The 13,005-nt window shown below is 33.7% G+C and overlaps 1 protein-coding gene across 3 annotated transcripts in view; it reads right to left on the bottom strand.

Moving 5' to 3' along the window:
* MYPT-75D (Myosin phosphatase targeting subunit 75D) overlaps window positions 1-13,005 on the bottom strand; it is a 36,885-nt gene that overhangs the window by 11,516 nt on the left and 12,364 nt on the right. For all 3 annotated transcript variants that reach the window (XM_068762712.1, XM_068762714.1, XM_068762713.1), the window contains exons 3-6: window positions 6,178-6,329; window positions 3,667-4,115; window positions 1,196-1,321; window positions 258-333 (exon numbers count right to left, since the gene is read on the bottom strand). In XM_068762712.1, coding sequence (XP_068618813.1) covers window positions 258-333; window positions 1,196-1,321; window positions 3,667-4,115; window positions 6,178-6,329 — 803 coding nt within the window. The remainder of the gene's footprint in view (window positions 1-257; window positions 334-1,195; window positions 1,322-3,666; window positions 4,116-6,177; window positions 6,330-13,005) is intronic.

Genomic DNA, 13,005 nt, shown 5'->3' with positions numbered 1-13,005 from the left:
AAATGTTGCAAAACTTTTGAAAACGAAACGTAACGTATATAATATATATTATATACGTTACGTTTCTAATTAAATTGAGTTTCTTTACATTGAAAGCGTCAACTTACGAGAGTTCTTACCGCGTTTTGATCTGAGAAGAGCCCATTACAATATCATACTGGTATAACTAGTTTATCTTAATTTACAGTAATAAGCTTTGATAATTTACTATTTTTCTTATATTTATTTTAAAACAATGTATAGAGCAGTGAGCTCACCGGAAGGCGTCTCGTCGTGCTTGTTCCTCACGTTGAGATCAGCTCCACACTGCACCAGTAACTCTAATACTTCTAACTGCAACAAGTTTTAATCAAACTCAAAAGTCGTCACAATGGAATAACAAAAAAAAAAAATTAAAGAGAAAAACAAAAAAAAACATTTCTATTGTTTAGCAAGACGTATTGTATTTAACATATCTTTTATACTTTCGTTACATAGATATATAGTTTAGTTATTATCTATAAAACAAAAATATTACAGTCATATGTTTTGCTAAACTCAAAACTTGAGAATGGCACCAATTGACCATTTTTTTTCGTATATTCGTTAAGGCATAAATAAATGCCCCATGAAGGGATAAAATGGAAAATTTGCCTGGGAAATAACTTTTTCATTACAGACCACAGAATAAATTAAAACACTTGTCTATAGCAATGACAACATTTGACGTGATATGTAACGAAATAAAATATATCCTACAGAATTATTATGGAGTTACAATTTTCATTGTTTTTTACTAATCTTACAATTGAGAAATACATAACATCTTTTTTTTTATTTATGTATGTGTATTATTATTAAAAAAAATTACTTTTTGGGCATAAAACATAGTTAACAGATTTAAACTAAAATATGCTCAAAGTTTTTGAAATTGGGTCGGTCCTGGTACTGAAGTGTTTTATCTTTATCATATGAGCCGATCGAAGCCCACTGCATGGCATACGTTTTCTCAAAGATCGCCACGCTAATAGATCTTGCGCTGCCCACATCCGGCGACTTCCTGCGGTCTTAATTATGTCGTCGGTATCTTCTGCGTTCACCAGAAAACCACACTACGATCACCAACCGGTGAAGCGTGGCGATGATGACACATCCCCCATCCATGACAATCCAAAGATGTTAAATAATAATATGTAATGTATAATATAACACGCACATGGCCCCAGCAAGCGGCCGCGTGCACCGGCTGCCACATGTCGTGATCGACGACGTCGGTTGACGCCCTGTGCTCCAGAAGAAACTCCACAACCTTTATGTAACCGTTTGCTGACGCTATGTGCAACTGAAACAAACAATTTATTATTTAAACAAAAAATAATATTTCGGATTTCCTAATTTTATAACGCGATTTTCCTTCTGGGAAAATATATGAGTAAAATCTTTATATAAATGTTTCAACACAGATTTATATAGACAAAATGTATTTTAAAATGGGTTCATTTGTAACTAAAGTTAGTATTTATCTATTGACAATAAATAATTCCCTAAGAAACGGAGACAAATTTTTATAAGGCATCAGAGGGAAGGTACTTCTAAATGAAAAGTTTCATTAAGCTGTACAGAAACATGAAATAATGAGCACTATTGTAGAATATAACACTAAAAAAATTAACATACTAATGAAATATAATTTTTAGACATCGTTACATGCTTGCCAATTTTAATGATACCAGGTATCATTTGGAAATACGATATATTGCTTAAAACCACGTTTGCGCTCACTATTTTGAGCTATTAGGCTATTATAAAGCAACACTTCCAGGTGCACCAACATCGTAGTTACCTATTGTGGAAAAATACCATTAAGTAACATTCTGTGACTTTTATGGTTACTTGTTACTAATACTAATATGAATTAACATAATGTAAGAAAGAGTAACTTTCTGTAACAAGCAAGTCAATTTTGGCAGGCAACAGTCGTACATTTACGATTTTTTGAGGGAATTTGTAGTGTGGTCTATGAAACGAACCCAGTGACGCTAAGCTAACCATCTCGGCGGTTAAAGAAAATATCGTTATAAGGTTAGTGCTGACCCTCGATCACTTCTGTAGCATGTGGCACGAAACGGAGAGCCAGATTCCAACAGTGAACCCAGTGACAATAGTCAGCAATATAGACGACGTAATTTAAAAAAAATCCGCACTTTTTATTTATTATTCAAAAGAAAAAGTAAATTAATCAAAGCAGTTTTTTTAATTGAAGTAGTTAACTAATACCATGGTACCTTATAATATTTTTTTTAAACTAAGCGACAGTACATACCATTTGCATTAAATTACTTTGTGCTATATGTTGCCAAGATAATGTTCCACAAAAACTAATTGCTGTCTGGTTAGACCTTTACTGTGCGATGGCAGAAATATCATATAGGCATTTAGAAAGTCTCGTGCAATAGAAATGTAATCACACACGAACCAGACAAATTAAAACAAATGTAATAATTATACTCTGAAATTCCAACATATACTTATGTATTACTTCATACATACTTAACTACGAAGATAATAGAACAATAATATTGATATATTTTTGAAATTCTGGGGCACGTAACGGAAATAAATTGCTTTTTGAGAAAACAGTAAAATGTATTTTAGATAAATATAGTAATTGTGAATAGACTGTGGCTAAACACTTCAATGAATGAAGGTTGTTTTTATTAATATAAAGCTTTATTGAAGTTGTCAGAGAATGCATCATATTACCTATTCTTATAGCGATTTTATTGACTGAAGAGGGTTTTAATTAAAACGACGTCGTAAGAATGATCCTATTACATAATTTATTACAGTTTCGTTATGTAAATTTGTAACACATGACTTTTTTATAACGTCATTTTATAATTATGTTGGATTGCTCACATAGTCCACTATGTACATAAGCATATGTTTATATGGTCTTTTCACTGTACGCTAACATTAAAAAAGATTGTTTTAGTCTATCGTTATGTTATTACTTTCAGACGCCAAACTTCTTCGCATATAAAAGGTATAAAGCGCAGATAGATGAATGCCACAGATCTTTTGGATAGTCAAGAATATGTTATCACTTTTAGAACTCCTGCTAGGAAAAAAGATTCGCGAGGACAGCATCGTCTCACCGATAAACAGTGAAGAAGATAGACCTGCGTTCCTCAAATGTTGCAGAGCGATAATTGAGGACGTAATTAATAGGACTAAAGGTGAAAATAGTACAGGTCGAGTAAGAAATTAAAGTAATAGGGAAAAAAAGCAATATTGAGAAATAAATAAAGCTAAAATAAACCAAACAGAAACTTATGCCAATATGCAAAAAATGTTTAATTATCAAATAAAGTATTTTAATTAAGGATGTTATATATTATAAATAAGATTTTAATGCTCTATCCCATATTTTTTAAGTTCACGGATCCTTTCACGCCGTGAGCTCTTTTCCGATGAAGCTATAAAATCCCCCGGGCTAACAGCATCAAGTTCAACCTAAACCAAGCCAAGCATGTCCCACAAAAATGTTAGGAGAGAGCGAGAGGCTCCCAAATAGCGGAGGCCATTAAAAAAACTCTTTTAGATGAGATTAAAGAAGTATCTTAAGAACTGTAGTTCAAATCTCTAAGCTCGTAAAAGATCAGTATTTTTTGTAAATTAACTTACCAAAGTAGCACCTTGATTGTCTCTAGGCTCGTCTAAATCCATTCCCTCCTTAACCAGCTCCGCGACATCCATAAGCATCCTCATCTCTGTGGCAGCTCGCGTCTCGTCTATCAACCTCTGAGTGACTCCTCGTGCTGCCATTTCAGTTTCTATTGCGTCTAACGTTCTCTCTTCCTCGCATATATCGTACGGCATGTTCCCGTCACCGTTAACGGCTAATAAGTTCGCACCTCTCTGTATCAATATCCTGACTAAGTTTAAGTTCCCACATGTAGCTGCCGCGTGGAGCGGTGTCCATTTCTCGCTATCTTCGGCATTTACATTCGCTCCGTGATCTAGAAGAAGCCGCATCATCGCTTCGTTATTATCAATGCAGCACTGATGTAACGCTGTAAGCCCGTCTTCGTTGGTGGCGTCTGGAGTCACCCCTCTTGCTAGCAGTCTTCTCACTGTAACGTAATCAAGCGGCAAATTACCATAAAGTTTACCATTACGCATTAAGGTCAATCTGTCGTTGTGAAATTGATGTATTTTCAGCATGGTCTGTTTAATAAGTTGCGACATTGCTATTGGTGGTATTAGAGAAATTGTTGTTGTGTACAGAAAGCATTAAATAGACCGGAGAATCGCAATGATTTGAATGAAATATGAAAATAATGATACAATGCAATTTATAAAAACTAATTTTGACCTTTCTAAAATTTTATTGTTATTTAGTTTATTATTTGCAAGATGACTATTTCCTTGTAGCAGTTGTCGATACATAAGAAGTGTATGTTATTGTATGTAAATAATACATAGTTACAACAAAAAATATGTATTGAAAATGATTAAAATATATAATTGGGTATGAAAGAGCAATTTGTATTAATTCTTATAATACATTAATTTACAATATCTGACGGTTCTGTTCACTTCGTGATTCTTTGCGGCCCAATATTGGATAAACAAAGAATTGGGATGGAAAATTATACACCCGAACCAAAACCTTCTTCGTTATTTACTTAACTAAGAAAATATTTGACATTTTCCAGATTACTTGATTCCTTCATAAAGACAAATTCAAATTGCAGTATAGACCTAAACATAAGCACGGTCTGAGACATCAAGTCGCACCAGCAAGACCAATACTCGACCAATTCAATATTAAAACTAGGCTGTCTGCACTATATTATTTTGTTACATATTTTGGTCACGACGTATGCAAACAATCAGATAACTTCGACAAACCACTGGTTTCAGGGAATGTATACTGTAAAATACCACGATGACGACCACCTAACCAATGATCTGATTAAGTTAAATCAATAAGAGGAGTGTATTACTATTGCTCTAAGAAAAGTAGAGACTCGGATGGTATGGAAAAAAAAGATTTGTCTTCGATCCCGAAAAGGCGTTCAAAACGGACATGATTTTAAGAAATAAAGAATCAGCTGAGAAGAAAGGAGGCCTAAAATATTTGTTAATTGTGTCCTTGTGAGATTTTTTCTAAATGTTTCATCACTTTTGATATTCTACCCAAGACAACGAGGTATAATCGTCCGAAAAAAAATGCAAAACAAAACATTTAGTATATATTAAATCAAATTAAATACGAGCGAAGGCGTGACACGACCTCGGCGCATAAGGACAACGCACTCCAAGTGAATTATTTGCGCCTTCGAAATAACAGTAACACACTTTTGCTTTTATTTGGAGACGGTTCAAGATCACTTTATTTAGGTCCTGTTGCAAGCTTATGACTCAAAAGTATCAGTGAACATGCATTTGTTCGTCTCGTCTCGGAGTCTTATTAGATCACCGATCTATGCTTTTAGTAGTCTATCGGCGTTCGATATACAAATGCATAGCGGAATTCTTGGAATAAACCGTATTAGCTTCCGTAAATACGTCTATGTATTCCTTTCTTACTATAAGAGGTATTGATTTAAAGAAACCGATATTTTAAATGACGTCTTTTATAAAGCAAACCTAGCAATTGTGTACTTCATGTTTAAAGTAATTTTTGTTGAGATTGTAAAACATTTGAACAATATTGCTAAAGATCTTTGTTAACGTGGTTAATACAAGATGATGTTGACGAATTTCACAATAATACTATTTTCCTAAATTTAAGCCGGAAAATTTGTCTTTAATCAAAACAATTGTATAAAGAAACGATATCTTATTTAGCACTTATTACTGCATCTACACAAAAACTATTATCTATCTAAGTCAGATTATTCATTAAAGTAACTTTCCGCTTCCGTCAATGTGGACTTTAATTGTCCACTATACTTTGGTATATATAAATTTTTTTACTGATTTTGGGAAGAATTTCATAGAATGTCAAGTCGTCTAAATTATTTTTTAAAACGAATGTAACGGTCACTATAGCACTAACAACTAACGTGATAATTTGAAAAGAAATGTAGGTATAAAAGTCGTAAGTTGTTTGCATGTTTCACCGATTTCACTATATAAAAAACAAAGCGGAATAGGTAAGCGAGCAGATTTACATTAAAAAGTTACCTTCCTCGATGTCATTCCTGGCCGCTGCTTCTAACAGCATCACGCTATCGTTGAAGTATATATTTCGCTTGTTGCTCTTATCCCGCTTCGGCCGCGACCGTGCCCACTCTTTTTCTCTCTGCTGCCATAGTTTCAGCTGCTGCATGCGACGCCTGCAAACGGGGTTACACATTGTTGCAATCACCGAAATATCAAGCATTGAATCTACTCCCCACATAGCGTAGTTTGGGAGTAAATGTGCTATTGGATAATGCCGCTTTATATCAGGAGGAAAATGAACATGGTTGGTGTATGTCCAAACATTTTTACAATCACAAGAAAAAGACAATATATCCGTTTGTTCTCTATTACTCAATGAAAATTAAAAGGCAGCACTGAAGTTTTCTTTCATAACGTTTTGTCCACATGTTTGTAGGATCCATAAATGATTTATTTTTATTTCTAGATCAGTTTAAGTGAATGCTTACAAATGATATTCTTGCTCGATAGTCATCGTCACTTGTTTAACGGAATTTAAATTTATTCAAAACTTAAATTAATAAATGCGCGTACAGAACTATTCAATACATAAACGTATATACGTGTTTAGTTTGTGTCCGTACGTTCACTCTAGCGTTACTAAAGTAAAATCAAGAGTATATTCGCTGAGTGTGGGTAAATATGGTAAAAGAGTAGTCAAAATGTGTTAAAGTAAATACAAAACAATTAGCGGTCTGCGAATTTGTTTTGATCACAGCTCCAGGCTACATACGTTTATCGTGAAAAAAGAGCGTCGAAAACAATATTTGTATTTTTACGTAATATACGAAGTATTAGTTATCAATATATTAACGGTATTTGTCACCCAAGAACTGAATATAGACATAATATTAATAATTTTTTGACAGACAACATCGCAGCATGTTTTGACCTGTCAAAATAAGATTTACAAAAATTTTTGCACCGTTATAACGTACGTTTTATTGTATAATCAAACAACAGTAATGTCAAGTACAGAAGAAAAAACACTTTATCATAAAATCAAATTAAAAAAAAAAAAACAATTAAATTTCTTAGCCTTACGGTGCTAGAGCGTATACTCTTTACAAATATAAAAACTTGCAAATAAGTTTTGAATGGTTAACATAAGTATGAATTAAATAGCAAACATTTTGATTTTTCATTGAGATTAAAACCCGTATCTGGGTGTTTGGTTATAGGCGTAAAAGCTTTAAATGGTTCATTCGTTGCCAATTAATGTGTGGTACACTCTATCCAAAAATCAAGGGTTTTAAAACAAAACGTGATAAAAAGGGACTTCACAATTTGGATTACTACATACTAAAATTAATTATCGCTTGCTGCCTGTTCTTGTAACTGCCCGCATTTCATTGGAAAAAAAAAATAAATGTAACATTACAGAATGATCACTTGTTGTTTGGTGATAGTTGAAAAAACTTTAAGGCTTTTTTCTGACAAATGAACTCTACATTCACCCTCCTTAAATTTTTACTCGTGTGTGTAAAGGCAGCATATAATTTCTTCGCTTGTCGTTATTACAACTATATCTTGGTAGGAACAGTTGGTCTTTGAATGCTATTATTGGTTTCCGCTTTTTATTCAATTTAGATTTTGAGGTTTTTTACTTGCGATAGGCGAGACAGTTTTAAGTGCGTTAGTGGAACATTACGCCGTTTTGCGGTACAGACAGTAACGTAAACAAGTGGCGAAGGAAACCGGTCTGCGGGCGAGCACGCGGACACAGCTGTGCCCTCGGGATAGAAATGTGTCGTTTAGGTACACATTCGTAACAGGGTTGAAATTCCGACACAGTAATTTCTAACACTTCAATATTTTTAAAATAATTCAACTGCATGTAGTAGCCGCCATATAGTTTTGGGTTAGACAAGTCTTAACACCAGCTAAACATTGATTATCACTTTATTATATTCAACAAAAATTTGGCAGCTCTTTAACTGTATCATATTCATTGACAACCTGATTTGGACTTAATAAAAAAGTGGCTGAGCTGTACACTTAGGCGTTATGGAGGTGTCGTAAGTTACTTTACAAATAAAATGCAATTAATAAATAAAGAAAAAAAATTATAAGTAATATTGTTTATACACATATCTTTTAAGAAATATTATCAAAGAATCGGTATCTATACCTTAGGTCATATTTATTAAAAAAAAGGTTTCATGTTATCACACACACATAGGCATATTTTATTTTTCATATTTTGTCTGTAAATTTATTACATCCGTATGTGTAATAATGTCATATTTGAAATTAAACAACTTCGACAACCAATTCTACGTATAAAAGCTGTAATTTAAGTACTCCATATGTCACACACTTGGCAACCCTGTTATGAAGACATCTAGAACACCATCGAGTATGCGGCTCGTATCGACACGGTCAGCGCGAGCTGTGATTCTAGCCTGACACCTGACGGAATGAGTCAATGGATTTTGTATTGGACATTAAACAAACAATACTGTAAATCATTGAAGATAATCGGTGTGCTTATTGCATTAGTAAAATATATTTCATTACTAGATTACTACTATGACGCCGTGTTAGATAAGAGCCTATGTAGTTTCTGCAAGAGTTATTATTTATAATCATAATCGACTATTGTAGTACTAAGATAAACGTTAATATCACAATTTGATGTGTCGAATCATCATCAGCATCGCCGCAGGAAATAGGTCTCCTACATAGATTTCCTGAAGGTCCGGTTGGAAGCGGCATGCACCTCAACAAGGTCGTATGTTCACCTTAGCTTGAGGTAGGACCTCGTTGCTCTTGTCGGTTCGTGGTCTCTACTCAGACTCTACAGAATCTTAAAGCCTCAGCAGCCGTGTGGCCTGAGTGTTATATGGCCTGTCAACTGCCACTTTAACTTGCTTCGCTGGGCTATTTCGTTTCGTTCGTATATACGAACGCTCATATGGGCCTCCTTATTTCTCATTCGATCTCGTAGAGAGATCTCCAATATAATCAATGAGGCCCAGAGTGAGAGTCCACACATATTGCACTAATACTGTATAAAAGTGGCCTTAATATTCAAACTTCATTAGATTTTTATTCATATACTTAATAATTGTATTTATATCTATAATATTGCAATGGTAATAGGAGAATACAATAAGAAGCGATAATTAACTATTAATGAGAAATAGTTCCAGAAACAACTTTTATTGCATGAGATAAAGGTTTATTTGTAATTTTCTTAAGATGTAGTTCATATCTTTTACCACGCAGGAAATAGCTTGCATTATTTCAACATTACTGATTGTAACATACATATATCTGCAATTATCGAAGTAATAGCTAGTAATTAACGCTTGATTATCTTTTCCTTTTAATCGCAAAACATTTTAGTTCATAACTGTCCAGGTGTTACATGCAAAATATTTCATTATTGGTAAATATAATTATAATAATAGTCATTTCAATTAAAAGCTTTAAAAACATTTTTATATCCCTTGATTAATAATTCGCCGAAACGTTTCGCGCGCTTTTACGCAAGTTTTGAAGCAATTAACAACAGTCCAATTTTCGTAACAGTTCTTTATTTTACGCTTAATCCCACACAAGGTTTTTTTTTTTTTAAATATAAACTTGTCATGCGAACATAAAAAGTGAAAACAAGGTTTCACTTTACATCGAATAACGCATATTGAACAACTTGTTATTGCAATAATAAAACTGGCGAATACTCGAGGAGGAAGTGATGTCGATCGTGAGGAATGCTTCATGCAGGCAAATGTGACAGAATCAATATGTGTTTAAACTCGATTGCCTTTGCATCTGAGGCTAATTGCGCATGATGATAAACAGTTGTACAGTAGCTGAACGTATTAGTGTCTCATGATTTAGTTTGCAATTAAATATACCATTTTAATTACGGCACTCTCTTAGTCGCCTGATGGGTGTTGGAACAGACTTCGTGTAATATGATAAATTGGTATTATCATATTCTCTAATATAATGCTACAGGGCAACGACTTTTCCTTACAACCTTCGTGTCGAATGTGATAGCAATTTGTTGCGATCAGAGCTTCGCAGGGTTATTTTCCGACAATCAATTCTCAGGTTGTTTTATGATACGTGGGCGATGTGACCGAAGAATTCGAAAATTCAGCGCATGCGTAAATTGGACAGGCGAAGTCTTTTCTTTACGTCGAAGGTTTGAGTAAAAAAAGAAGTGATAAATAATATTTTTAAATATTCGAAAGTAATACCAAACATGCCAATATAACAAGTTCTAGTAGGAGGTGGCAAAAATGTGAACAATCGTTATTATCGTGGTTTTAATTACTGCATTTATTAGATATTTTTAAATTATTTGGAGCGTATATGCTAGTCTTACGGAGATCTAAAATATTGTATAAACAGGGAGCAAAAGCCAATCATGGATATTTGTTGTCTAGTCAAAGTTGAAGAGTGCTGATGTATTTGAAAAGTGCTAACTAAATATTACTTCACGTAAGTCTATTTAATTAATTAAATTAAAAATTATAATTTAGTAAAAGTATATAACCATGAGGAAATTTGAATTCATTCCAGATCTTAAAGATACCGTAAAATGGCGCGTTCGATCTGCTCTTGTCGTGGGTCAACTTTTTCGGCTCAGACGCAAGCCGCCGTTTACACAATTTCGGTAAAAAACCGTATGAAATGTAAAACTAGCAAAATGCTTTCTACGTAATACGCTGTGGGAGAAAGTTAAAATTTTACGGAAGCATTGTATTAAACGAAAACCGCTCGCCAAAAAAGTGAAGCATTTATTATTCATTTTAATTGTTTTATAATAGATATCTTGTCACTAAGAGTTTAACAAAATTGCGTGTCATTTTACATAATTATACCTTAAACCTCTTCTTTATAGACTTGGCCTGTGAATGACTTGCTGAAATGATACAAAGGCTTGAATATCGTTTATACATGAATATTCATGTGAAATATCGTGTGATTTTGAAATTGAATACCCCTCAAAGTTTGAGAGTGAGACTCATGCTCATGAATCTATCAAGAACTGAATGAGCGATTCTTACAGTCCATAATAAAACTTTGTACCACAAAATTCCGCGTAACAACTCATTTGAATTTTCATTTCAATTACATTTTAGTTGACAATTATAACACTTATTCATTGGTATTTGATAGAAACCATGATAGCTCTAACAAAGCGGACCTACCGCCAGCCTGAAAATATATTTGTTTGAAGCCTCAAAGGTTATTTACACGCCCGGTGACATAAATTATAATAACACTTATCTAGTCTTTTCAAATTTCAAATGTCAGATTTTCAAATGTACATACATAAATATCAATAAATTAACTGTTAGACTACTGCATGATTATTATTCAAGGCGTATTATATTTAAGTTTTTTTTTTAAATAACTACACGAATCCAAGTAATCCATATTGAATGAACGTGACGGATGTTTGAAGCATCTTATCACGATAAAAGTTTTATCTGTTTGTCCGTCCATGCATCAACGGAGCATTGCTAGATTAATTCTGATCCAAACTCGATAGTCGAAAGTTTATTCGTGTCGATCATCTATCGATATAGGTCATCCATCCATGATAGAGTAAATATAAAATATACGCAAATCATGTCATGGCAAATTTAAAATTTAATTATAATTATAATAAATTATTTTTACAGATGCAAATAAAAAAAGATAGATAACGTTATAAATATGACAAATAAACTCACGAAATATTATGTAACTACTGTCTCTGTACTTTACTCATATGTTACGTAAAATTTTGTCGTGACTTAACATATTACAAATATTGGAGTAAAAGCCTATTTTCAGACAGGATTAGGGTCGTTATCCACCGCGGAAATACTTCTAAGTTTGCGGCCTGCCACGGTCACCTACGTTCTTAAGGGGAATTTCCCTTGACCACCTGTCCGATTGATCAAATGTCTTTGATCAAAAAACATCCTTAATGTATGTATCAATTATACAAATGCGACTGGAGCATAATTATCGAGCTTACGCTAACAGTAAGTGCCATAATGTCGTAAACTTCGCATGCGACCTAACTGCTTTTAAAGTATACGTCGAGAACTCTATAACCACAGGCCTCGATTTTGTAATACCACGGTATGCCTTAACATAACGGCAAACCGCGGTGACTAAAACATAAATATATATTTTATGTGTAACATATTTTAAAGTGCGTAATAACATAGTATCTAGCTTTATTTTAAATATCAGGGAAGAATCTATAATATCTAATCAATGAATCAAAACAATCTAAGCAAACGCATATATCTAAAAAATTGTTCTTGTCATCATTGTCATTTCAGCCGGCAGCCGTCTACTACTGTCTTTCCCATAGATATCTATTAGAACCGCTTTGAAGCAGCCTGGTCGTCTGCCCATCTTGTGGTGGAAACCTACGCTGCGCTTGCCAGTCTGCGTCCTCTACTTTAGAACTCATGTACAAGCAGCGTTTCGGACGTCAATAAACAATTCAACATTCAAGTAATTGATGTAATCACAAACATTGATATTTTTTTATGTTTTGTCAACGTGAATTTCTCTTTAACACAATTAAGAATAGTTAAGGACGTGAGAATTGACGTGTTACTTCTTTAATATAGTTGAAGTTATGTTAACGGTAAAAATTCTCTCAATAATTCTATTTACGCAAAGGCATCTAACTTCCAATCTAATGCTAAACATTCATTGAGTAACAACTGAAGCCGAAGTTTCGTCTTTTCATAACCCCGTAGCATTCGCCTAAGCGACTTAAGATTTTGTGGCTTCCCAATTCGTTGAAATAAATTAAGGAATGTCTCGAAACGAGGCTTC

Source organism: Battus philenor, unplaced genomic scaffold (assembly GCF_028537555.1).
Source record: "Battus philenor isolate CCGP_79_NKW_IND1 unplaced genomic scaffold, ilBatPhil1.0.hap1 SCAF_16, whole genome shotgun sequence".
NCBI classification, from domain to species: Eukaryota; Metazoa; Arthropoda; class Insecta; order Lepidoptera; family Papilionidae; genus Battus; species Battus philenor.
Note: the sequence above shows the minus strand (reverse complement) of the source record. Positions and strands in the feature narration are given on the sequence as shown.